The sequence below is a fragment of the Pagrus pagrus genome, assembly GCF_965226575.1.
Source record: "Pagrus pagrus genome assembly, chromosome: 6".
NCBI classification, from domain to species: Eukaryota; Metazoa; Chordata; class Actinopteri; order Spariformes; family Sparidae; genus Pagrus; species Pagrus pagrus.
Genome location: NC_140190.1, coordinates 15,460,922 through 15,488,913, shown reverse-complemented (window position 1 = coordinate 15,488,913; position 27,992 = coordinate 15,460,922). Strand labels below are relative to the sequence as shown.

At 40.5% G+C, this 27,992-nt stretch overlaps 1 protein-coding gene across 2 annotated transcripts; it reads left to right on the top strand.

The window, feature by feature from the left end:
- The first annotated feature begins 205 nt into the window (after positions 1 to 205).
- On the top strand, positions 206 to 27,822 carry ttc39a (tetratricopeptide repeat domain 39A). 2 transcript variants are annotated; one of them, XM_084354614.1, is made up of 21 exons: positions 206 to 454; positions 1,435 to 1,485; positions 1,635 to 1,685; positions 2,037 to 2,090; positions 11,084 to 11,188; positions 17,155 to 17,286; positions 18,164 to 18,204; positions 18,597 to 18,664; positions 18,784 to 18,848; positions 18,953 to 19,052; positions 20,098 to 20,163; positions 21,479 to 21,587; positions 21,676 to 21,743; positions 21,833 to 21,892; positions 22,825 to 22,986; positions 23,377 to 23,468; positions 23,734 to 23,854; positions 24,817 to 24,928; positions 25,036 to 25,150; positions 25,367 to 25,483; positions 25,721 to 27,822. In XM_084354614.1, the coding sequence occupies exons 1-21, from the start codon at positions 402 to 404 to the stop codon at positions 25,833 to 25,835; spliced, it is 1,857 nt and encodes a 618-aa protein (XP_084210740.1). In that variant the 5' UTR covers positions 206 to 401; the 3' UTR covers positions 25,836 to 27,822. The 2 variants fall into 2 exon arrangements, with proteins under 2 accessions (XP_084210740.1, XP_084210741.1); XM_084354615.1 differs by lacking the exons at positions 206 to 454; positions 1,435 to 1,485; positions 1,635 to 1,685; positions 2,037 to 2,090 and adding an exon at positions 5,999 to 6,382.
- The last annotated feature ends 170 nt before the right edge of the window (positions 27,823 to 27,992 follow it).

Here is a 27,992-nt window from a genome sequence, read left to right as displayed (position 1 = left end):
GAAATTTGTTTTGGATTCAAAAATATTCACAAAACACAACATAAAACTTCAGACACTGAACTCATTTTGAGTAGTGTACTTACAGTGTGGCTGAGTGTGTTGACATTACGTTAAAGCGGAGGGCTTTAGGACCCTGGAGCCGGGAGCCGCGGCAGCTACATTGCAGTGTATTTAAATGGGAAAGTCATGATGGTGATGTGAGCAGCACACCTTTCCACGTCAGGAACGAGGAAGACGCAGCTGTCCGTACCTGTCACAGTGAACTCCGCGTGTGTGTGTGTGTGTGTGTATGTGTGTGTGTGTGTGAGCAGCTCCTGTCCCGCTCCATGTCCGCCCTGTAAGACCTGCTCTGTCCGGGACAAGTGTGCTGAATCACCGGACCCCGGTGGGATGAATGAGGAATGAGTTTTATTACTAACTGGAGACGAAGCGTGAAGAGAGATGACGGCAAAAAGTGAGTAGAAGAAGAAGAGGAAGCCTCCTCGGCTCTGTCCGTACTTGTCTGCGTCCATAATGTGATTGTGTTGTCAACACACTGAGATTGCCGTCTAGAGCACAACATGTTCAGATCCTGTGTAGATGACACGGAGCAGGTTTAAACCGCAGAGATTCATATCATCAGGACAGGAACAAGCTGCTCGGACACCATGCAGACTGGAGAAACTTTCATTTTACAGCCAATGATACATCTATAAATACACACAGTGACCACTGTGAGCAAACAGACAAAACACTGTATGGAGTTTGGTGTCAGGATTCATCCAGCTGCTCTCTTAAAGTCTTTGTAGCCTGTTTGACAACATTCATAATGATGTGGTCAAGCAGGCTCTCGGAGTTCAAATACACTTTGAGATACACACACACATATATATGAGTTCCAGCTTTTTATTAAAGTAAGGCAATCCATGTTCAAAAAGGAGTAAGAAGAAAATAACAACTTTTCTAGTCCCGCCTCCTTTGTCTGTTTATCTATAGGCTTTATTATTAAAAACAAAAACTGCACAAAACCTTACATAGAAACAGTTACGCTCATGAATCCTTCTGTTTTATGGTGGGTGGTAATCGGCATTACGGTGCAGAACTGCCACCTACTATGACAAAGCGAAAATGGAAATGGAAAAAACCCTAAAAGACAGCTCTGTTTGAAGCACTCCAGCATATTTTAAAGTTTTTGTTTATAAAAATGGTCATGTAATAACAGTGCAAAATACAGCACACAATATGAGGAATAAACATTTTTGATACATTGTGCTTCTTTGTCGCACATATAAGAGTTTTCCCATAACAATTTGACTTTAAAGTCTCTGTACTCAACCCATTAGTCCTCCTCAGACTTTCAGATCAGACCTCCAGTGTCCGTGCACACATCCTCCTCTCACCATCATGAGATCCATTCTTATGTTCTCTCTAAGTTGACCTTTGGCTTCTTCACAGGGATGCCGTACAGGCACAAGATGTACATGACAGCCCGGACTCCCCAAGCCGGTAGGTTCACATTGTGTTCGCAGTCATGTGTTCTCACAGTCAGGAACAATTAGCAGAGTCACAAAGGAAACAAACCCTGTGCTGCTCAGAGTAACAATAACAAATGTAATAGCAGTGTGATGATAGTTGCTCTTGCGTCTCTTTCCCAGGTTGTCGGTCATAAACAGTCCAGAATTGGATCCTATCATCAAAGACTTCAGGTGAGTGTCTGTAAACTGACACATATTTAAGTCAATGAAACACTAATTCAGACAGAAGCATATTCTGGTTCAAAATGTTACCCTACTGTGAGTTAATCACTTATACTTTCCCAAGATCTGCCCTGATATCAGACCAATTTCCCACATATTTCCCCAAAACTCTTACATTCATTTCAAGAGAGGTCCTCATAGACGTAAGTAGCCTGGGAGTGTCTGCGTGTATCGGTGTCTGCACTTCTATGGCTGTCACGATCAAGTTCCCCAAACAAAAGCTTGCCTTTCAGCTGGTTTCAGTCCCTTGAGATTTCTTTCTTTTCTCTGAACAGCCTCAATTTTGTTCCTCTGTTTCAGGTTACAGCTACCTGGAGACAAAGATGGTCTGGAATCAACAAATCCGTCAAACGGGTAAGACCGCGCAGTGAACTCATCACAAAGAAAAACTCTGAGGAACCCACTGGTGTCCCTTAATATGCAAGAATGATTCTTGTTTTTCACTTTCCTATATGACAGTGAGCCGCTGTGAATAGATTACGTAAAGGACATGACATATTAGCGACATATTCAGATAAAGGTCATCAGAAAGTCACTGGCATTAAGGCAGCTCCTCCCTGCTGTTCAACATATCAATAATTCAGACGGAGTGAACCCGAGCGTCATTTCTCTTCTCTATCTGTCAAGTTATGACCTGATGAGTGTGAACATGAACCAGCTGCTCATTGAAGAGTTTTAATCCTGCCATCTCTGTCTTGGCATGTGAAGGATTTAACAGGAGCCTGAGGAGGAGGAGGAGGAGGAGGAGGAGGAGGAGGATAGCTGAGGGAGGGAACTAAAGGGAAAGAGCATGAAGGATCAGAAAAGTTAATTATACTTTGAACAAAAGTTAAAGGTGCTAAAACTAGCACATTTTCACTAAGCCCTTTTCACACTGAATGAAAAACCCAAACATCTTTTGTCTTCAGTGGAAAAGGAACAATAGAGCATGTTCACATGGCGGCCATTTTCCTCTGATAAGTGGGTGAAGCTCAGATGTTGTACTGCCGTGTTCTGGGCTACATGTCCTATAAACGTAGGCAATCTGACGAATTGCTATCATTTCACTGTTTTCGCATTGATGAGCAACTGAAAAGACCACGGAGAGTTTAATCTGGAGGGACATCAGGCCATATTTCCCGATAAAACCACAGGTTTGATGCCTAAAGGCAGCTGAACCGTGTTTGATTCAGTACGATTAGGAAAGGTGTCAATTAATTCAGAAACATCAGCACACATCTTGTAGACATTTGTCTAAACCCGGAAGTGATGTAATCAAACAGTAATGTTAGCTAGGAAGATGCTGAATGCTAACATCAGCTAACGTGTTATCAAATGTGTTGTTTTACCTTGAAATATGCACAGATGTGCCCTCAGATGCTCACTCTCCATCATCTTTTCAGTTGCTGATCAATCAGGAAGCTGTAAGATGATTTGTCAGATCACCTGCGTTTATACGATAGCAACCTGTAAAACAGCAGCATTACATCAGCCCAGCATTCAAGTTTCCCCACCCTGTGCTTGACGTTGGAGTAAAATGGCCGCCGTATGAATATGGTCCTTTGGCATTAATTTCCACATTAATACCATTGTTCAGTTAGTGTTGAGTTTGAAAGACTAAAGTAAAAGATTATTTTTTTTTTGAGTAACCATCGTAACATTGTCGCTGATGTTCGTGACGTCAACACACCTTAAAAAAACACAAAGGCAATCATTTTTAGCAGGTTTGCTCGTGTTTAAAATCTGACTTTAAGCGCTAATTTTGGTGTAAAAACATACTGCACTTAAAGCAATAGTTTGCCTTCTTAGGAAATACTCTTATTTGCTGTTGTGCTGAGAGTTAGATGAGAAGAGCGATACCACTTTCATATCTGTATGCTGAATATGAAGCTAAAGCTAGAAGACAGTTAGCTTAGCCTAGCTTAGCTTTAAGACTGGAAACAAGGGGAATCAGCGAGCCTGAGGGTGGTCCTTGTTTTTGTGCCATTAAACAAAAACATCAAATCCTTTTCAACTGAGGGTTGTTTAAGTAAACATCCACCCTCAGTGTTTATATGAATGTTTAGGTTGATTTACTTTTGTGTGATGCATAAAGTAAAGCAGTAGATTTGCGAATTATTATATGAAGCTAAAAGCCTACAGAGTTTGAAATGACAGCAATCCTTGTTTTTCTTGTTGCCACAAATCCAATTGTCCACCATGAGGACAGCTTCGGATCAAATCAAATTATCTCCACCTTAAACCCATGACTCTGTGCTCCTCACTGCACACGTGAGAGATGGATCTTTTTTTTTTTATTATAGTCTATGAAGATAAATGGATTTTCCTCTCATGTTTTTGTGTTGACCAAAGTGCTTTGCGCTTGTGTTTGTGTTGTTCTGGGGAAGAAAAATATGTCAAATATGATGAGCACTTAGTCACAGTCACATGAGTGAGATCTTTATGCTTTCCTCTTGATGTTAGCAGTGTTACTAATAGACTGTGTATGATTGTGGCCGTGTATGTATGTGTGCTATAGAGTCATGCTACTGTACAGTTAATATTTTCCTCTGTCGTGATGGAGTGAAATATTTTCTATAAAGGATTTCTAGTTATTGTTTTGCAAGTGACTTCACTTTTAAGTGTCTGCCTAGATAACCCAAACACACCAGAGCTGAAAGAACTCATTAATTAATAAGTCACCTGACAAAAAATTAGACAGAAATACAATTTTATGTATTGGTTAACCATTAAAGTCATCTTTCAGGCAAAAATACAAAACATTTCCTTGTCTCAGCTTCTCAGATGAGATGATTTTCTGCTTTTCTTTGTCGTATCTGATAGTAAACCTTAATATCCTTGGGTTTTGAACTAGACAAAAAGTCATCTTGAATCATCACCTTGGGCTTTTTCTGACATTTTGAAGACCTAACAATTGATTGAGTCATGATAAGTTGAGAAAATAGACATTAGTTGGGGCGCTAATGCAGTTACAAACATTCTTTTGAGAAGAGTAAACGCTATTTAACTACTCCAAAAGTTTAAATGCCTTCAGCAGAGACTCAATTAAAAGATATAATTGACAAATTTGGCCCTAAAGGTGCAATGCGTAAGAATTTAAGTTAAAACATTAAAAAATTTACATTTCAAGAACGTGAAGAAGTACCAGTTTTGACGTTATGTCAAGTTGGCATGCTAACCAGCTGATCCTGGCCTGTCTTGTAAATCCTCTTTGCACATTAGTAGTCCTGATAGTAAAGCTCAGGGTCTGGAAGTGAGCTGCACAGCAAACGGAGCTAACTAAAGGCAACTACAGTTACCAGCAGTTAGCTGTTACACTGATGATATGCTGTCCCCTACTTGTTTGGAGTATGAACTCAACAGGTGGTTAATTCTTACATATTGCACCTTTAATATCGACACATGCTATGGCAGTAAAAGTACTTTTCTGACCTTTTTCCACAGCAGACATTTTGATCATTTAAAGCAGGAATGTGTCAGTCATATCTTTAACAATGGCTCCGTTCCATTTCCTTTGTCATTGAACTAGCATGCAAAGTGGCAAAGCCCTGATACTAGTTAAGCTAAATGGAGTGTAACCCCTACTGATATTATTAATCAACACCTCTGCGGTTTACACCTTATTTCTGTGTTAAAAAGGGGCCTATTTGCGAAATATAGAACATCTTTAATTACCGATCTGGATCTGATTGACTCTCCTCTGCTTTCAAGTGCACACACACGCACACACAGACTTATATGCACTGAATGGTAGAGTGGCAGCTGCAGGTTATAGTGATCAAACACCATTACTCCTGGCTCTGTGCCTGTTTTCATTCACGATTTCACATCGAGTCTCTGCTCTACTGCGATCTATGTCTTCTATTTCTGGACCCTGATCGCTGCAGTGGCAGAGACTGAACACTGCAGCAGACTGGACCGGCTGAGAGTCTCATCACTACGCACTAGCACTTTCTTGCTCCTTTTTTTTTTTTTTTTTTTTTCACTCTTTCAAGCCTCATTTTCTCTCTTTCACATAAAGCAGCAGAAAGTTTTGTCGGGTATGAATGAAGGAGTTGTAACTTATTTCTTCTCAGCTGTCACTCTGTCCTTACTCTTTGTAAACAATTTTTTTTTGTTTCTTATCATTTATTAAAATCTTCCGTGACCATGAGTCTTGGGTATTTTAAGCCCGCCCCTGACTTTGCGTTAACCAATCGGAGCAGAGACTGCAGTTTGTAGCATGAGGTTGATGGTCTGAAGAGGCGGGACGAGCGTTTTGCATGTCAGTGTGTGTGTTTGTGTGTCCGAGGCAGCACAGTGAGGCTGTGTTTTCTCCCCTCATGTGTAATAGTCATCCCAATCTTATTAACGTCTGCTGTTGCTGCTGTGTCCTTCCTCCTTCTCCTCCTCCTCTTTTCCTCCCTCCCTCCCTCATTCATTCTTCCCCCTCTCTCTCTCTCTTTCTCTTTCACCCGCCTGCCCTTCTGCTGCTGCTTCTGCTCTTGTTGCTGCTGCTGCCGCTGCTGAGACACACACCATTACACTGCACCGCTGGAAAAGGCCCCAGGCTCACATTCACTTCTGCAATTTTTTTCTTGAGCTCTGTCCTCTTTCTCTTTTCTTCATCTCTTTCACACACTGAGCCAGATGAAAATGTCAGCAGAGGAAGAGACTCTGTCAAACGGGTAAGGTACTCGCTGAACGTTTGGATGGTGTTTGTCATTCAGCCGGCCTCTGTAAGATGCTCTGTGAGTGTGCGTGTTTCCTCGCCGCGAGACTCAGGCATGTGGACAAACTCGCTGGGTTTATTATAAGGAGCAGCTCGGTTCTTTTGTGTCAAGGCTGCGAGGCCTCCAAAGATTTTATACCAGCTTGAACGAACGTGGCGAAAGCTCTGGCGATAAAGTAATGCTTTGTCACTCCTGGAGGGGTGTGCATGTGTTTGTGTGTGTGTGTAGGGGTGTGTATATGATGAATAGTGATTGTGTGCTAAGTGGTTTTATCTGTATCTGTGTGTGTGTGTGTGTGTGTGTGTGTGTGCCTCACAGATAATGATCATTGTGCAAGTTGCTCCCTGGAGAAATCAAGCTAGATTTTCAGCTGACTTGAAGTCTAATTAGATTATTGGGACGATGTGTGGTATGCACATCCTCAACCTCACAGCCTCTCTTCATTGTCCTGGTCATCATGGCTTTTCTTTCTTTCATACAATTGTCAACTATTCCCTCGTTTTAAAGGACAGTGTCCTGTACTGTGTGATAATCTTTGCTCAGAGCTGCTTTCTTTCCCCACTCAGTTAGGACCAGTTGAGTTAGTTTCCAGCTATGAGGGAATGATAAAGCCACTGATTGTTTGCTATCAGTGTAACTCAGATTAGTTAGCTGATTAGATTTTTTGCCCCTGCATAGTACTAAACAATTTGAACAGTGGGAAGTTGATTTGTCAGATAAAGAAGTAAACAAGCTCTCCAAGGCAGCGTGGTCCCTTGACAATTATTGTATCATTGAATCTAACAGGTGATTAAACTCCAGCCAAGTAATTAACTTTTTAAGAGGAATTGGCATGTATTTTTCATAGTAAAAGGTTAAAGGATACGTTCACCATTTTATTGTCTTTTGTTTGTCTATTTTTCTACGTTTCCAAACAAGTCCCCATCTACTTCAGTTGTTTACGAGAATGCTGTTTTACTGTGAAGCTCCAGAAACCTCCAGATACAAAACTTCACCTGACCTTCCACTGGCATGAGGGTGAGAAGACAATGAGGGAATTATCATTTTTGAAATTGTCCATATAGGTGAAGCTCCAGGGAATGGATGCTTAGTCAGCACAAGAGCAGTGAGACTCAGTTTGGTTTTGGTGTCCGAAACAAAAGTGGTGCTCTAAATGGCAGTGTCAGACAGGGACAGACATTCATCTGACTGCTTCTAGTTTCTCTGTACACGTGCTGTTTTAGTAAAAGTGACTGCACCTCTTCTCATACAGAGAGAAAACGGTTTCAACACAGTAGAGAAAGCTCTGATTGTTTTCAGTCAGTGGTAACTATGAGTAGACATGGGACTCTGCAGCATTACCCTTGAAATCAATGACATAAACACAGACGCAGTACACTACCTTGCTTGAATATCCTCCTGGCGCTATTAATGTCTGTATTATTGACCGTCCTGTGTTTCATGGTTTTATTGTTGGTAGGCAATAACACAAGGCATCTTCAGCTGTATTATCCGATAGAGGAATCCCCACACAAACTAAAGTTCTCTAGATAAATGCATACTAAAGGATTTATTAACCTTTGGATGTAGTAGCTGCAAAAAGCATAGTTAACTGTTAATAAACGCATACAAAGTATGTATTAATCTTAATAAAACAACAAAAAAGCTCAGTAAAAGTTTAACAATGACATAACACTGTGGGTAAGGTTGTTAACACACTTATAATAAGTGTGTTTGTAATGTTATTATAAACAATTATAAGACAGAGGTTTGTGGCTCCAGAGGAAGCTGCATGTAATCTAGTAAATTACCTCCAGCCATGTCATTCAGTGGTGAAGTTGCATTGTGGGTAATGTAGGCCTTCACGTTTTAAAAGAATGTAGAGTTTATAAACACTGTTCACTGTTTAGGATGCTGTTATTAACACTTCCTTAGTCTTATTAACACATAATAATGTTTAAAAAAGGCTGTTTTCCCTATTAACAAGCATTTGAAAAACATAAAAACTTTCACTCCAGTGCCAGAATTATTTTCAAGACAGCAGTCATCATTGTGTGTCTCCCTCTGTTATCAGGAGGCTCAGCTTGCTGCTGGTCATATGGTGAACACAGCAGTCACCCGCATGTCATTAGCCAGAGCTGCACCAGCGTGTGTGCTCCTTTATGGTGGTGTGTGATGAGTTCCTCTGTGTTTCTAATGGCCAGGAATGTAAAGTCAATGCTGTCTATTAGTCACTGCTGTTATACATATTGGTCGTAGTTGTTATGGCTCAGTTTCTGCTCTCCTATTCTTCTACATCTGTCTAATGTTTGCTGCCGACATCTGAACTCTGAGGTAAAAGGGCGACTGACTGACTGACTGACTCACTAACCCTGACTACAGCTGTTTCATGTGAATGGGGAACGATGTCACACTCGTGATCAATACAGCCTGAAAGTTTAGAGAACTATCATACGCTTTCAAGATGAAACGAAATAGAAATCAAGTTCCTCTTTCACAAAAAACACATCAATAACACAACAAACAAAAGAGAATCATTCTCAAAACAAACAGGCCATAATCTAAATGGCAGAAATGAATCATCTTAATGTTGAGTGACATTAGTGTTTCATGTTTGCTATCAGCTTAATAGACACGGCTCATTGTGCTCAGTGTTACTGTGTCTCTCACATGCTGTGAGCTGTTGGGGAAGAAATGAAACACACATTAAACAGATCCATTATCAGCACAGTGAGTGAAATGAAAGAGGAGGGAGCCTTGTGAGTGCTGTGCGATTCATGACTTGTGCCCAGTTTGGCCACACTGTGCACTCGTCATGCGAGGGTCATGTGCACCGTGTAATGAAAACATAATCGGCCATCAAAAAGAGTCGTTCATCACTTTCGCAAACACAGCTCGCAAACAGTGAGTTGTATTTACAAGTGGAAACATGAATAATCGTATTCAAACTGGTCGCTGAGCTTGTTTCGATGGCTGTACGTGTTCTCTGATTGAAGCTAATGTGCAGTGTAATGCAAACAGCAAAGCTCTGTCTCTCTCTTTCGAGCCAGTTTGCTTGTCCGGCTCACTCTTCCTGTGTGTCTGTTTCTCTTGTGGAAGCGTTAGAGGAATACAGTGTGTTGAAAAAAGGAGGAATATGTAACTGAGACGATCTCAAGATCTCAATCTCTATTATAGGTCAGTGTTTGGAAACCGCCTTTGTTGCTGTGATGAGAACAGGGTCACTGCAGTAGTGAGAGAGACGGAGATAATGGTGGCGCGGTGTCGTAGATCTAATTCGGGTCTTTAAATATGAATCAGCTTAGAGCTTCTTTTAAAGGAACATTATATAACTGTGTTAACTTAAAATAACCTTCAACATCAGCCTGATGGTACAGTGACTTGTAAAAGGGAGAATGGTCCCTGAATGCCTGTTCTTGCTCTATATCACACTCCGCCATCTATAGGTCTCGAGCTATCTTTCAGAAGAAGCCAGCTCAGTGTAACGTGAGGGTTCAGTGTGTGGTCATTGGATCGCTCTTGATGAAAAGAGACAGCAGCATGGAGATGGATAACTTTCTTATGCAGCACTTATTTTACTTCTCTCCACAGTAGATCAGGCTCACAACAACAACACTTCCTTGTTCTGACTCACATGTGACCGAACTAACCAATCAGACAACTAGCAGGACTTAGACTGAGGTAAAGGTGAGAGAATCAGTGAGGCAGATTCAACAGATAATCACATATTTACCTCAACATAAATATGTAAATGTAAATATATTTTTAGCAAATCAGCTGAAAGGTATCAGTTCATCAGAGCAAACTAATGCAGGGTTACAAGCTGTTTATACTGCCACGACATTATCTGTGAGGTGTCTCACGGCTCACGGGAAAACGACAACCCATCAGCAGCATAAAAATCCCAGCCAATGTATTCATGAATGACCTTATCGTGTCGTTCTTGTCACATGGAGTTTTGTAGCGTTTCCAGAAAGTCCAAAAGTCATCTAACCTCAGGCTGGTATGCAAATAAATGAGTTCCTCTTATGCCAAAATGTTTGGTGGGTCAACTTGGCTCAGCTAGCTTGTAATAAATCACACTGTGTTACATATTAGGTGCAACTTAGCCTATATCATGCCACCAACAACATTTTATTGAATTAACCACAAAGTCCACATTCAAACACTCAGCAAACAATGTATATAGGAAGAAATGCTGGCAGTATTTCAGCAAATCTAAAACTTTTTGTCTATCTTTTTTATTTGTGGTTTTCTTATGTTAGTGTTTATCTCCAATGTCACGGTAAATTTAAGTATGCAGAGTCATATTTATGCAGAATCCCTTAATATTAATGTACCCAGTCAGTTGACACGGTTCTGTGGCTTCGGGTCAGTAGGTGGTGAAACAGTGGTGTGAAAGTAAATTGCTTTTCCAAAACGTTCACAAAAAATGCAAATTCATTAATGTTTGTATTCCCAGACCCTGACTACAGAAACATATAACTACAGTATAATATCATTTCAATGAAGCTGATATTTCAAATGTAAAACACTGTTCTACTTGAATTCTGCTCAGTATTGATATTTTAAGAGACCAGAACTGCTCAAACCTGACTGCTTATTTATTAGACGATTATGTATTGTCAGGTCTCTTTTTCTTTTCTAATGCAGATTCTGTTTATTTTTGTTCTGCAGGTGCTCGCGGTCAGACCTGTCGCTGGCTCTGGAGGACTGCATGGCTGCCCTGGATCTGTTCCTCAAGAACCACTTTGAGGAGGCGCAGACCCGGCTCCGATGCAGGTAGGAGAACAATTTAGCACGCACTACCCACTACCCTAATCCCTGAGCTCCATGTCTGAACTGCTATCTGCAAGGCTAACTGAGCTAACTAGCTTTGAGCAGGTACAGTTAGCAGCAGTGAGCGGTGACTTGATGTGATATAGCTGCCTTCTATTTTTGATTTTGACAGGTGGCCAATTCCGACATATTGCACCATTCACATTTCCTGATGAGTCTGCCTCCATAAAAGATCAATTTCTTTGCTCTGCAAAAATGCCTGTTCTTGTTCTGCGATGGTGGTTTGATGATCTGACGCTGCTTTGTGTCACAATCACAATCACAAACTCCCTCTCTGGCCTCACACCCTGCCTCTCGTTTTTGTATTCCAACTCTGTCATCAAGTTACTTCATTCTTCCCCGCTCATCCTCTCCTCTATTATCACAGCCTTCATCACACTGCTGTTATTATCTACCATCCTTTATTTCCTCTCCGGGGCTGTGGGCCACTCCTTAGCCCCAATTTCTTCTTTTCAGTGCTGACACCGAGACCGAGGAACAGCTTTTTTTCAGCCTGTGCTTTCTTGTAGTAATGTTGTGCTACCATTGTCAGTTTGGTGTATTTGGTGGTATTGTTTGGAGCCATTTTGGTGTGTTTAACACCATTAGTGTCAATAGAGTGATGTCATTTGTTTGGTTTCTCAGACCAAACCATATTATGAAGACAACATTACATTAATACGTGTAATACACCAAGTGACTGCCCTGTAGCCGTAATCATAATATGCTTTGGTATTTAAATCTGGATTTTCTGCCACCTGAGGTTTCGCTATCTCAGCTCAGCGGGCGCCATCTTTTCTGTCTCAGTATTCTTCACACAGCTCTGTGTGTGCTGTCTCTGCCTCTTCCAGTCACTAGAGTGCCCCTGAACAAACAGGAGTTTCAAATATGTATGTGACTGTAGCAGTTTTTAGCCGCGACAGGTGGATTTGACACATCCGCTAGAACAGTGAGTGCAGACTGAAACTTAGGAAATAAGACAGGTCTATCCTTTAATAATGGTGATCTGGACAGGTGTTAGTGCGGTGGCTTTTCCTTCCCTCGCACCTCGGCGTAGTTGTAACAGGATAGCTCAGCTGACAGTGAGGGTGCAGTCAGATTAAAGTGTTGTTTTACATTTGAATGCAGCACATAAATCCAATTGAAATAGGGCTTTATTTTGTTTGGTTTGTACAAAACCTAATCACACCCACAAACTTTTTCCTATTTGCTGCTCTGAAAAGGATTTTCTTGAGGAAGCCTATAGCTTGAGGCATGAGACTTATGTAATATTGTGTAAGGTGCGATGACATTTGCTGCATTGTGAGAATGAGATGCTGAAAGACTTCGGGAACAAGCAGCCCTGAGGACATGAACAACGAGAAGTTTTCCTCGTTGTCCTCAGTGTCGGTCTTCTCTTTTATTCCATGTGTGTTTCCAGTTCTTTACTTCTCTCGATCTGTGTCTCCTCTCCCCGTCCTGCAGCTGTGTGCTGACGCAGTCAGGTGGGACACGGGTGTATCTCTGCAGCACACACACACACACGCAGTGAAACTAAAATACCATACGTCCTCTACTTTTACCCGTACATTCCTGTTTATGGTCAATGGCAGCTGAAGCTCATCCCAGCATGCTTTGGGAGGAAGTTTAGTGTATTAATCCACTCATACTCATACCTATGTGCAGTTTAGAGTCTCAAATCCACCTGGCTGTCACAGTCGTGAAGGTGACTGTGGATGTAAACTGGGACATGCACCATGTGAATTTCTCATTACCCAATAGAGGACTAGGAATCAAACGTTGTTATGTAGTCGTATATAATGCAAGGTGTGAATTAGATATTTCAGAATATTGAGAGATGTAGAATCTTTTTGATCGTCTTAGTCTTAAAGATATTAAAATATGTAATATTCCTGCGCTAAGTTGTTTACTTAAAATATCCCACATTTTTCCTTGTTCAAACCCCGAGAAATCCCTGATTTTATTCAGGATAACGATGCGTTTCCGTTTTTACTTCCAGGAGAGAGTCTGAGAGCAAGCAGGGAAGTCGGCAAACGTGACAAAATGTAACATGAATACATTTTTGAAGCGTTATCTAAACATTTCTGCCTCAGTCATGTAGATTTTAATAGGCAGCTGCTTTGTGTCATTCATTTAAGGCACAGTTGGTAGTTAGATGCATGCAGAAGTGTTGTTGAGCAGGAGACTGGTGTATGTACTGTATATGTGGAGATCAGTACCTTTTGGACTTGATGACATTGATGGATTGACAGAAGCTGAGGTCTTTTGAACTGTTTCATTCAACTATTGACCAAACAAAACAGTCGAACAGAAGTTCGCTGGGGTGACTATACATTTTTGAGTTCTGCGTTGTGGATTAAAATGTTCTTTTTTTTTTAATCAGCTGTTCCTATTTACTGTGGTTATTTTCAGCCGTCCAGGAAGTCCGCTTGCTTTTATATGTCTGAGGTTGTGAAGTCTGAGCTGTATCAGTATCCCCACCAGTGAGGATACTCATACTGCATTTAATAAGTCTGGTGCTGCTATCACTTTAAATTGCTACTCTCTACAGGGTTCGGATATTTGAGGCCTGTTAAGCATAGTCAACCGCAGGCTCATCTACAACACTGTAGAAACACGCCTGCGAAGGGTTTTCTTTTTCTTAATCAGCCTTCAAATCTCAGAGTTATCCAACAGCAGGCTCGGTTGTATTTGCCAGCTCTCTGTTAAAACATGCCAGCAGACAAAACACACAACATCTTACTGTCCTGCCCCATTCCTCAGGGCTGTAGCAGGGAGTGGGTGCAGGAGGCTGTGAGGTAGAAGTTGTGACGTTCTTGATATGTTTTGCTTGTGTCACAGTTTCATTTCATTATTTAAACTGCTTCTTATCTAATTGTGAACCGCGCAGCTCAATTCTGTTACTTGCACACTGATAAGAGTCATGCATTTTGACACAAATAAAAGGTTTTGCATGCAGGGACGCTCTAGCCACTTCCTGATTGTTACCAACACGTGCAGAACTGAATACAAGGCCTGCTTGCACACGTGCCATTATCGAGAAAGTACAACACAACTCTTCCCTCGCATCGCGGACACATTGTGGTGAAAATATGCGGGAGACCCGGCTTCATCGCTGTCAGGAGGGTGTAGATGTTGGTATCCCTGATTGGGAAATATCCGAGTGCTCCTGTGAAATACTTGGCATTCCCAGCCCCTTCCAGCGGCGCTGCAAGTTATTCAATTTACATCACAGCTCCGTCTTTTAAGGCTTTGTTAGCTTGAGTTTGGGCTGTCGGCTTACATAAGCCTGACGCAATGGAAATGTCAGCCAGGTAATTCTCTCTGCTTCTCTTCGCCTTCTCTGAATCTCTGCTGTTGCTTCCTGGTTGTGACTACTGTAAGTTGAGTCACTTCACCGATTAGAGTGATAATAATCTTTTAGATTCCTTTGAGAGTTTAAGATCAGAAAACTCAATTTTATGTCCCCGGCTGGCTTAAATTCACATGAATGTTACCGCTTTCATCCCTGTCTGCTTTTCCTTCTCTGCAATGTATCTATTAGTCTTCTCTTCATAGAATATATCAAGGTAAACAACATTAGTCTTTGTGCTCCATGGGTTGACAAATGCAAATTCAGCCTCCAGTATCCATAAAAGATCTCAGGCGGGTCACGTGAGTCAGTCAGAGCAGGTGAAATGTCAGTAATGCAGGCTGACAGCATTCTTCTTTACACACCTCTGTCTTTTATATTAACATACAATACACAGGCCCCGATTATTTAAAGCCTTTTAAATGATGTCTTTCTACTGGAACAACAAGTAAATCTACTGGAAAAATGTGTTTGTGTGACGTGAGACTGAAACTCCTCCTTCATCACATCAAACCCTGCAGGGACTCTTGTTAAACACAGCGTGTGATATGACACACCAACAACCGCAGGTATAAATAGACGCTGTTTTTTTAACTTTTCTTTGTATTGTTTGTGTTTGAGTCTTCCAAGTATTCAGTCACTTCCTCCTGTAGTCAGCAGAAATGGATTATCTGACTACAGCTCCTCAAGTCATGTTCTCACGCTGAGTGCATCTCTTACTTGTTGTGACTGATTAAGTGACTTCTGTGTGAATCTTCCCTTTTCAAACAAAAGATTTGGTAACAATTCATATCAGAGAACTCATATTAATCATTAACTAGATGCTTTTTAGCATGTATATTACAGTATAGCATATGTAGTATAGCATAGTAGTAGAACATTTATAAGTCATTATAAAGCTCTTATCAACCCTCAAAGACCTAGAACAATTATTGGGGTGCCTGGCTTTCTTGTATTTATTTATTTTTTTTACCCTATTCTTGCATCAAGTGCCAAAAATAATTTGATTCAAGAGAAAATTTCAGTTTGGCTCATTTATAGTCCCAATTTCACATGTAGCTTGTCTGAGACCAGATTAACTTATCAGGATTTTGCTGAAGTACCAGTGAAAATTGTTTTGTTTTTTTTACTATGAACTTAAACAGAACCTCACAAAGTGTGTTTGTTTTATTTAAAAAGATGTACTCTAATGTTTTAGTCTTCCATATGAATTTTTGTCCACATTGGACCTTTACTAAACAAGCTCCAGCCATTTATTATAATATTTCCCTTGATATATTTCCAGTGAAAAAAACAGGTGTAATCCTATATTTCATTTACTGACCATGTAGATGTGTCCGAAACAGAGAGTACAATTGTAAGTTTATTAAATCATATCAGATGACATTCAGACAAAAGTGACACTTAAAAAATATTTTATCCATTCAACACGAACTACAAAAGTAGCTTGGCTCCAACCATTTCCTGTTGGCCCAGTGGACGAAACTACACTGGTTTCCTTGATGAATCAATGCTACTGAGTGTGATGGCGTTCACCACAGAGCCCCTGAAGGCCCAGACAAGACAGCGGATACTGCTTATTGACATTTCAGAACAATAGCTATTGTGACCAGTTTCTACAAGTTTTTATTATGACCAGTTTCTACAACTACTCAGCCATTAACTATATGTTTTACCTGACTGACCTCCTAATGAGTACCTTAATTAATTATATATAATAATAATTGATAGTAAGTAAGGAAGTTATTGTTTATAATTTACTATCTTAATATGCTTTGTTCATTATGGCCGCTAGTACCACAAGATAAGTCATTCTCCATTAATTACACCTCATAAATTTGGTTACAAAATGCTAAATGTGTGTGAATAGTTTAATAATAACTCTCAATGAAGTCTTTCTAACTCACACACAAACACAAAACTAATTCACTAGTAGAACCTGTGTGTGTCAATAAGTGTCAAACCACCAGTGAATTAGTTATGAGCAACACCTCACTTTAGAGCGGGAACATAGTCTGAGTTAGACTAAATTTAGAGTTAATAAAAAACTATTAACACTTGTAGTTTGATATTTTAAAGGTGCAATATGTCAGAATTTTAGTTGGAAACATTCAAAAAGTAATTTTGATGGTATGAAATCTATGTATTGTGTTGCAGAGCTATCTCCTGGAGTTAGCATGCTAAGCTAGCCCTGGCCCATGTAAACACCCACAGTCCTCTGGTCCCCAAGCTCCAGGTCCACACCGCTAGCTGCATGGCTAACTGAGCTAACTAGCTAATGGCAGCTACAGTTAGCAGCATTTAGCAGTTACTCCAGTAAAATGCTGCCCCCAGTTGGAGTATGAATTCAACAGGTGGCCAATTCTTACCTTATTTATCAAGTGTTATTGAGGGAGACTAATTTATGCCATGTCCTAATATAAAGCATGACAAAAGGTTTTTCCCACCTCATCATCACAACAGAAACAGCCTGTGATCTATCAGAATCAATATGTCGTTTGATATCTGTAACCCCCTCCCCTCCAAGGCTACAGCAATATACCGGAAAACAACAGTCTTGTGTCGTCTTTTATTACAGAACCAAAGACAGCATGTATCACGCTCTGACCTACGCCACCATCCTGGAGATGCAGGCCATGATGACGTTTGATCCCCATCACATCCTGGCTGCAGGGAACACCATGAAAGAGGCCCAGGCCATCTGTCAGCGGTGAGACAACACAACACCAGGGTGAAAAAGCACCCCGATGACCAGTTGATAAACTGTGACGGGATATATATTTTTTTGTAGTTCCTCTCTTGTCAGCTGCAGAAGTGAATTTTTTTTGTTGCTGGGGGTTTTCTTTTTACATATTATTTCATAGAAGGGACATTAGGTATATAACACATACAGTCACAATGCAGCTAGCCACTACAGCCAACGACAGCTACAGCAAAGAGAAAACTGAGCAGCAGGCTGCTGCTCACAAATTCCACCTTTAATCTTAGGAAAGTATTATAAATCAGTCAGAATAAGATAAAAAGGGCCTCCTTGTCATGCCTCTATTGAAGATGATGACAAAGGGTGTGCAAAGGAATCAGAAGTGATGTATCTCTTAAAAGCCAGACAGTCTACATTTAGACAAATTAAACTCTAGTTTTTGGACACTGGTTCCCATTAGCAACATCTAACCAAAACCACAGAACATCATGAGATCATCCAGACGCACTGGCTGGGAGGAATGTCTCAGCTGTCTGTCAAAATGAGTCCTGGAGCCACTGTGAGAATCTATCATGACTGGACTAACAGCAGATCTCATTAGCCCACCCAGATATAAACAAACACTCTCCAGAATTGAGGTCAGAGCTGCGGTTTTCTTTTTCAGTGTCTGTCTGCGAGGTGGGCCGTAAAATGCACGGTCAGCACCTTGTGGTAACTTCAGCTCAGCATCCTGTCTTCACTGGAAAGAGGCTGAGTCACTGATTTGCGTAGAAACAAGATAAGCAGAGAAATGCGGGACAGTGCAGCGCTGATGAAAAACAATCCGGTAGATTTTCAGACCGGTGGTGACTGATGATGGTTTTGTGTTTTGTGCTCTCTCGATCAGGCACCGCAAGAAGTCAAGCTTCTCCAAAAGCTCCACAGAAGGTCAGTGAAGGTCACTGCGTTGACAGGTTGAGTAAAACGTATCAGCATGGTAACGTGTGGTTGAGCCTGAGTCTGACCTTACACATCAGATTTGTCCCCTCTGCCGAGTCGTTCAAAGCTCAGCTCAAGACCCACTTTTCTTTTTGCTACTGCTAAATGGGCTTCCATAATGGTTATTTCACTAGTGTTTACATTGCTCAGGGGTTTTTATCTTGAACTCTGTGTAATTACATGATCTTTATTTTCTTTCGCCTTCAATTGTAAGGCACTTTGGTCAACTTGTGTTGTTTTATGTGCTTTAGAAATAAATTTGACTTGATTCGAGTGAGTAAAGTGAGTTAAAAGTAGCACTAGTTTGAATTGTTGCTTCGCTTGTGTGTTTGCATTTTCAGAGGAGCTCCACGCCGAAGTCTGCTACGCCGAGTGTCTCCTGCAGAGGGCAGCGCTCACCTTCCTTCAGGTCAGGGCCTGATACCCAGATAATCAGTGAATCTGCTACGAGTGTCCTTAAAACTCATCCTCTGTTTCTTTTCCTTCTCTTACCTCTGCTGCTCGCTCGCTCGCTCGCTCTCTGTGTAGGATGAAAACATGATCAGTTTCATCAAAGGGGGAATCAAAGTGAGGAACAGCTACCAGACGTACAAGTGAGCATCCTAAAGCCCAGAATATCCTTGTTCTCATCTCAAAATGCTCGTGTTGTTTCAAGTTTTCTCAAACGCGACCTGCTTCTTTCAACTTTACCTCACAGAGAGCTTCACACAGTCCTCCAGTCCCCTGGATACACTCATGGAGACAACCACGGCCATTTTGAGGGTGGTGTTAAACTGGGAATAGGAGCCTTTAATCTTGTAAGTAGAAGGCTGGATGTAATCAAACATGGTTCAAAAAATTGTTGTTCACATCATGACTTTTAGGGAACAGGACTTCCAGAAAATATAAAACCTGAACCAGTATAAGAATAAAAGACTGATACCTGCTTTACATTACTTAAGATGCTTAAAGGGGCAGTTCTCTGCAAAATCAAAAATACGTATTTTCCTCTTACCTCTAGTTCTATTTATTCGTCTAAATTGTTTTGGTATGTGTCTTTGAGTTTTGGAGATATTGGAGCTGTAAAGATGTCTGCCTTCTCTTACATCTACTGGAACTAGATGACACTCGGCTATTGGTCTTTAAAAATGCATTTGAAAAACTAAACAGCAATATCTTTCTATAAATCCTGACCTGGTATCCGGGTTGTCTGGAAAAAGACATTGCTGCTGAGTTCAAATTCCTTTTTTTTTTGGCGCTTCGAGCACCGTAAGCTGAGTGTCATACCTCACACCAAAACAATCTAGATGGACAAAGAGCTCTACAGGTAAGAGGAAAGATATGTATTAGGGATTTTGGGGTGAACTGTCCCTTTAAACTCATAATTAAACAGAGGCACATTAGAGAGGCTACACATGCAGACAAGCCGTGTGTTTTGATCTTAGTGCTCGTCATGCAGCAGTTATTGATCACTGTCAGATTATAGCCAATCACATGTTGGTTGCATGTCTTCTTTTTATTCATGAGCATCTAAAACATTGCAGTCCAATCTTATTCTCTTTCAAAATAATTGTTGCAAAAGAATAAAAATATTGCAAACTCATTTTCGTACTTCAAAGTTCAAAGTTTACAGTAAGATAAGAATATGTATTATATTAAATAAGTACTTTGGGCTACTAGACTGTACATGTTCCTGTTAATGCTCACCCGTTTCATTCACTCTCAGTGTAAACTTTACACTTGTACAGTATTTTTATGAGTCAAGATAATTTCCTTGGAAACCCCTGGTATTGTATTCATAATGAAAGGTTGCTGTGATTCTGCTGCTAGCGCTTCATTCCACCGCTTGTCTACTTCCTGCAGATGATTTCCATGTTGCCCACGCGGACGCTCAAGCTGCTGGAGTTTGTCGGATTCTCTGGTAATAAGGTGAGCTCTGCTGGCAAGTGAGAGCCGGTCATGGCTGACAGGACTGAGGGCGTGATGTTAGAGATGTTATGGATGTTCTGTGCTATGTGTGAAGTACTGTGTCTCTGCTGTTATCAATGAGAAATACATATGGATAACTTGTGAACTGTATCTGTGACCACAGTTTCACTGGTTCGTTGATTCACAGTGAATCGTGCCTGTGATTTGTGGTGAAACTGATGACTACTTCTGAGTTGACACGTTTTAGCCAAAGCAGGAGACGAGACTCATACGACTCTACAACTTGATGGATGAATGACTCAGAAATTGCTTTGATCATGAAAACTAATGACTGTACTTTCTTCGTATTTGTCGTGATTAGAGAATTTGATTCTTTCTTTTTTCATTCATTCAAATTTTAAACTTCTCAACTTCTCATAAAGTAAACAACGATGCGTTCTAAAGCCATCACCTGTTATAAACCTAAGAGTGTATTGATGGACTGCATGGTGCACTTAGAGGTTTGAAGCAGGACATTGCACATAAATTAAATCAGCAGCAAGGGTTGACTGAACAGTCTTCTTTCTACAGTTTTGACTCATGCATGCCTTATTTCTGTAAAAACAAAATTGCCGGTTTTGCCATGAATGTGTTTCTGAAACACAGCTTGTCATCTAACCAGAAACCAAGGTATTTATATGAGGATACTCTTTCAATGTGTGTCCCATAAGGAGTAGTAATATTAATTTCAGTGGAATCGGTTGTTCAGTTTTCTAGAACAGCGTGTATTTTGTTTTATCTGAGTTTTACATACATTTAAGATTAATTTAGTTTGCTGTTGATTTATTTTAATTGCAGCATAAAATGTCTCCCACATTAAGACATAAAAAGTACAATTGAGGATAAAAACACAAGAAAGTCCAGGACCTATTTCCATTGTGGTCCTCTGCTGTATGAATGTATGTAGCCACTATACAGACATAATGTGAAAAGTGTTTTTACATCATCATCAAACGACCTCTTATCTAGACATCTGGAGTCCCAAGAGTAATGCAGACATGATCTCAACTCAGTGAACATGCATATCCTGTGTATCTTGCACTATGTGCTTGCATATTTTGCACACAAACCTATCTGTGACCTATCTCTGTTCTGATTGGATGCCTTAAAGTACTCTGGTAGACAAACAGACACTGCTCCATCAGCACAAACTGAATTTAAAAAGTATATTATGTATTTCCGGCCTCTGTGGTTTCCCTGTACACAATATTTTTCTCCAAAATACATTAGTGTGTTCTGAGCTCGTGTGTGTGTCTGTGTGTGTGTGTTCATGCAGGAGTTTGGCCTTCAGCAGCTTCAGGAGGGCTCTGCAGAAAGCACTTTCAGGTCTTTCCTATGTAACATGTTGCTGCTCTGTTATCACACCTTCATGAGTTTCATACTGGGTAAGCAAAAACACACACACACGTGCAGCTCCAACCAACCTCAAAGACAGACAAAGTCAGCTGGTTTTGCTGCGTTTTGTTTTCCCAGGCACCGGAGAGGGGGACGTCGCAGATGCAGAGAAACTGCTGCAGCCATATCTCAAAAAATATCCTAAGGTTTGCCAGAATTCAGCTCAGTGTTTTTCAGAAATCGTCTGCATAATTAGAAGTGTTCTTAAACATCCTTTGTGTTGTGTTTCTTCCAGGGATCCATCTTCTTGTTCTTCGCTGGTCGAATAGAGGAGATCAAAGGCAACTTGGATGCTGTGAGTGCCCATCGTTTCTCTACACCTGACAACAAAATAAGACAAAAACACAAAATTACAAATTTCTTATGTTTCTGTCAGCCTCTACTTCAAGTTGAGAGTCTGTTCAAAGATACGGCCATCTTTCTATTGAGAGCTCTTGACACTTTCAGTTGTTAATATATGACTGGGTGACTACTAATGTATTTTGATCTGTGTTGGTTGGGATGATTGTTATCAAATGCTTATTAAATGGCACATATTACAAGGACCTTACTATAAAGCATTACCAAACTGTGTCGATGCCTAAACATATTTAAGATAGGATCAAATGTTTTTATTCTGCTAAACAAACAACAATTGTAATTGATGTGAAAATTCATCTGTGTTGCCAAGATCTAGACACATAATAAACAACAACAGATTTGAATTCTTTAAGTGGTTAGAGAGGAATAATGCAACAACCAAACTGAAAAGAAACACCTCCCACATACTGTTACTGTATTGCTCACATTATTTCTAAAATATGGCAGTACACCGTAAATTACAAAAATAAATGTAACTTTAAAAAAGTCAGGAAACCGATTATGTCAGAATTAAGTAGACTGTGAGACTTAAAATTATTAGTCTACTTTACTTGGACATGTCATGACAGGTCAGGTCTCTTCTTCCAATTTGAATGCCCATAGATCAGGTTTATCCTCACTTATTGATTAAGTATAAAAAAGGTTTTGAATTGAGCCTTCCTCTACACATAATGCTTAACTCTCATTAATCATAATTAAAGTATACAAACCACAAAACGAAAACTCTGCCTTCATCTTTACAGTCTCCATGAATCGTTGACCCATTCAAACATCCTTTGTGTTGCACTGCTCGCTGCGTACTGTATTAACATTCACACCGAGTATGTTTAAGAAGGTGAGATCCTCTGTGGTTTGTGTGTTCTCCAGGCTATCACCCGTTTCGAGGAGTGCTGTGAGGCTCAGCAGCAGTGGAAGCAGTTCCACCACATGTGTTACTGGGAGCTGATGTGGTGCTTCACATACAAGAGGCACTGGAAGATGGCCTACTTCTACGCTGACCTGCTCAGCAAGGAGAACTCCTGGTCCAAGGTGGGCCACCGTAGTGCAGGATTTATTCATGTTCGGGCTAGGAAAATAATAAGGATGACAAAAAGACGGGCAGAAGAAATGGGTTGAAGTACTTTAGCCCCCTCATTTTAAACAAGCGGAAATTCCTTTGAAAGCAAAGATGATTAAAGACCAAAGCAACTTCTGTTGTGCGGTAGCAAAAAAAGAAAATGACATTTTATGCTATTTAGGGAGACAGAAAGCTTACCCAGCAGCTTGTCTTGAAACCAAGCTGAAGACTAAAAATGGACGCGAGGTCTGCAGCCCTTCTCTGACTCTCTCCACTCCACACAGTTGTAGTTTTTTCTCTCCTCATCTCATTTAAAAAGGAAAGATGGGATTTCAGCAGTAACCACTTTTTCCTTCCCTCAGGCTACCTATGCGTATATGAAAGGAGCCTACCTCAGCATGCTGACTGCAGATGATTGCCTAACCTTCGGGGAAACTGCGTTCACTCTGTTCAGGTAAGAACTGTGAGCTCAGGCTCCAATGAATCTACTCGCAGCACCCACAGTGAAACAGAGATGAGTCACTGTGACAGTTACACATGATGTCATAATCTCTTCCGAGAAGAGATTGTCTTTGGGAGGGAATATGAATGAAAATGAAGTCACGCTATTACTATCAGAGAGCTAATATAGCTAGCATTGGCTCTGCGTTACTCAAATCTACTGCATGTGTTATATTTTTTCTCCATACTACCGATGTGTATGCTTTATCATATTTCAGGCAGGTCCCAGGACTGAAGCAGAAGATAGCAGGAAAATCCTTACCAACAGAGAAGTTTGCTATCAGGAAAGCCCGCCGCTACCTTTCAGAAAGCCCCATTCCTCTTCCTGCTCCTCCACTGGTCAGTACTATTAGCCATGTCGCACTGCTTTACTTGCAGTATGACAGGATTTTTACTGCAGTGTTGCATTGTTACTTTGGCCTTTAACAAGCTCTGTTGGCCTCCCCATTAAGCGCACAGATATTTGCATGTACTGTGCGACCAGTCAGGATGGACCTGCCAAATCCTCCTGGTTCAGGCTGTTATAAATAGCTCCTGTATTATGTCCTGCTATAGATAAAAGCAGCAGGGTGGTGAGTTAAAGAGGTAACTCACTGCTGCTCACTGAAGTATATGATTTCCTCTTTTTCAAGGAGATTTTGGAGTTAAAAGTTGACAGAAAACTATGCTGAAATTAAAAGTGCTCTGGGGACCTCATTTTCCTGTGAGAACAGCTTGTTTATTCAGTTACAGAAAAAAGATAAATATTTCTATTTCTATTTCTGAATATTTGTATTATTACCTGAATATTACAGTAAATATTAAAATTCTGACTTTGAATTTCTTCTCCAAAACGACATAAACTACATTCCCCTTTACGACATTATTACAAGCATTCTCACACACACAGGGCTTGGTTCGTCTGTCTTGATTGGCTGAACCAGTCAGGCTTAATAGCAGCACTATTTGTGCTTTTAGAAATAGTGTTATAAGAATAACCATTTTTTTAAAGGTGTCCTATGGAGGTTTTTGTAAATACACAAAAGTTGCGTATATCCTTAAGGTCATACAAACATGTTGAACACATTTCCTGCATTAAAAAACTGTTGAAAAATCATTTTAAAAAGATTTTTAATGAGCTATTGTTTGTTTGCTGGGAGTCTTCTTCTTCACTTCCTTTGTTGGCTCCTTGCTCAATTTGTATGATTTTTACTGCCACTGATTGTTGATCAGTGGAATAGCATCAGATGTATTTATGATGACCTGTAAGAATTAAATGTTGCTGTTCTTGTTTTACAATCTGTGTATTTTTTGGTGTCTAGGAGATGATGTACATCTGGAACGGCTACACGGTCATTGGCAAACACAAAGACCTGACTGAAGGCATGCTGAAAACACTGGATGAGGCTCAGGCTAAACTCGATAGCAGCCCAAGTATGCACAATTATTTACAAGAGCCAAGAGGATCATTTTAATGGATTTAAATTCTCATTTTAATATATTTAGATAACTCCTAACTGTCCTGTTGTGTGTTTTTTCAGGGACTGAGTTCTCCATAGATGATCAGTGTCTGCTGAGCCTCATGAAGGGACTGTGTCTCAAACACCTGGGGCATCAAGAGGAGGCCGAACACTACTTTACCCTCGTCCTCTGCAAGTAAGCCTCGCTCCCTAATGCGCAAAGACATGCACTACCCAGAAAACCAGATATGCTCTAGTTTCTTGCAGTGTGTCATCAGTAATTAGCCTGATCATATCCATTGTGCAGTTCTGTTTTGAAGCACAAACAGCACAACAGTTGAAAGAAATCTTTGTTCATACTGACTTCCTCTCCACACATACTGTAACCGCTGTGTTTTGACACTTTCTGCAGTGAGACGCAGATCAAGTATGACCACTACCTGGTTCCTAATGCCCTGCTGGAGCACGGCCTGTTGTGTTTGGAACAAGGCAGACATGATGAAGCTATCAAACTCCTAGAAACAGCAAAGTAAGTCTTTGAACCAGATTATTAAAATCCATATTAAAAGCAAAAAGTCATTTGTTCTTATAGCGATTTTTTTTTTTACCAAAGATGCTGTACATGCTTGCAGCAGTTTAATTAACAAGCAACAATGTTTGCTTTGACTTGATTGTGAATCATCATAATTTACAGATTCATTACAATGGGTGAAAAAGCATTTAGGTTTGAGATTTATTGTAAATGAGAGTTTTTATTCTGTTTCAGGCAAAATTACAAGAACTACTCGATGGAATCACGGACACACTTCCGTATTCAGGCTGCTCTGCACAAGGCCAAGGGCATAGGGGAGAATGGCACCCATGTTCCCTCCAGCCCATAACAGACAGAGGAGGGCACAGTAGAGCTGAGACAGCTATGTCTCTCTGCAATCCCACAATCCAACACTCAGCCCCGCCCAGCCCCACCTATTCGGGTGGATGATGTGTTTTTTTTTTTTCAACAGGAGGGTAGAGGAAGATGGATGCCTATTTTTCCTCATTTGTGCCTCCCTGCCGGGCAACTGCAGCTCTATGTGGCCCTCACTGTCTTAGACAGGTTTTCTGCTCCCTCTTCAAGAGTTATACTATAACGAACTTTACCTCCTTGTGTGATTTGAAATAGAGACAAGTTGAGAAATGTGCCTATATTTATGAAACATTGCTTCTAGCAGGCTTGTTTGTCTAGCACTGTGGCCACCCATAAGGGGCGCACTAGGGTAGAAAACAAGGTCACATTTATGTAGTATATACATATGCAGCTTACCTCCACTACGACCCCAGAATGAAAATGTGCCCAGTTCAGGGTAGTAGGGCTGGATCTGATGGAGCCAGAGTGCCAAACAGCCCCCATTAATTCCTGACACTCACCCCACCCGGCCAGCAGCACCATGTGACCTGGTTACTACAAAGCTCCCCCACTTGTTTTAATAAAATGTAAATGTAACATTATTGATAAAAAATGTCTTGAGTAGATGGGGGGTGACACATATTTATGTGTTGACATAGTTTGACATCAGGTATATATCACACAATTCAACACTTGGTCCATGAGCACTATGAGACTGTTTTGTTCTGTGTCATTTGATATACTGTATATCAGGTTTAACCTTTGTTTAGCTTTCTGTTCAAAACCAATATGACCTAATCAGAGATCAATTCTTTGTGATTGGATTCAATTTTACACTACATAATATTTGGTTAATTGTGTTTTCAGAGTGAGTGAACGTTTTACTGTTTATTTTAATTTTTGTTCCTTTCCTTGAAACTTACTGAAACATTTAAAGACACGAATTTATACATGTGGATTTCTTTTTTCTGTCACATTCTGAAGAAATGATCATTGATGTTTATAGTTACATGTTATGGCTTTTGCACAGAGCTACTGTATTTAAATCAGCCAGCCATGCAGACTCTCCAGAGTCAAGAAAATGAGAGTTGCTGTGAGAGTTGTTCTTTAGATTATATAATGTAAATGGCACCTTTTTACACATATTGTCCCGTTTTAAGGGGACAGATGAATGTGTCTTTTAGAAAGGCAGACTCCCTTCTTTTCTCCTCCTGGTGTGTGGGACAGGCTCCAACAGTACTTGAGCTTGAACAAACAGGCCATTCACCCCGGGCAGCGAAGGACTGCGTGCTTGTCCGCCTGTTGCATCTTTAGTGAGTGAGGAAGCTCTGAACGGGAACCACCGCAGTCTACTTGCTCCTTGCATATCAGCCATGCTTGACTAGAACCACCTATAGAAGGACTTGAACATCATAACCACGATCCTGTGTCAAAAAAGAATCTGTATATGAACAAATGCTTGCAATGACTTTAAATGATAAGGCAGGACAGGTCCACCTCTAACTATATTTGTGGTGAGGTTATTTGAAGGGCTGTGTCCCAGCAACAGTGTCCAAAACCTAGAAACTCAGATGGTGTCTCAAGTGTTGGAATTGAGCACTGCTGATTTATTCATGATTAGAGTAAGGTTTGGGATTCAAGATGATGACTAGGGGTCAGTTTCAATGTTTTTTAATGGTGGAGGAAATGTACTTTCAATATTAGTTAGTTTAACAGAAGTCGCTCCCTGGAATATTCCAGTAACAAATCATATTTTATTTTCTAACAATTAATTAAGCTTATTTTGCTTTTTTTCCCCTTTGTTTTTTTCCTCTCCAATATATCTGACAGAAACTCTAACCAAATATAGTGGCATTGTGATGTTTACAATCAGCATATTTCACCGGCACGGCTACCACTCAGAAGAATGACATTCCTGTACGTACTGAATGTTTCTATTGTAATTTAAGTTGAAATGATACGAAACTAAAAAGCACATCCAATTTTGTGTTGTCTTTTTTTTTTTTTTTTTGTCATTTGTGCATCACTAAAGGACTCATAAAATGTAGTGTTGACAGTACAAAGTGGCAGTATTTACAGAACAAGGAGACAATGCATGCATGCAGATGTTTGCACCTGTAGTCATACGTGTGATCTAATCCACTAGACAGTC

Excerpts from the sequence above, each read along its gene's own strand:
- ttc39a (XM_084354614.1), top strand. The coding sequence starts at position 402 with ATGAGTTTTATTACTAACTGGAGACGAAGCGTGAAGAGAGATGACGGC. Across the intron at positions 21,588-21,675 it reads CTTCATGAGTTTCATACTGG|GCACCGGAGAGGGGGACGTC; the intron begins GTAAGCAAAAAC and ends TTGTTTTCCCAG. Across the intron at positions 21,744-21,832 it reads ATCTCAAAAAATATCCTAAG|GGATCCATCTTCTTGTTCTT; the intron begins GTTTGCCAGAAT and ends TGTTTCTTCCAG.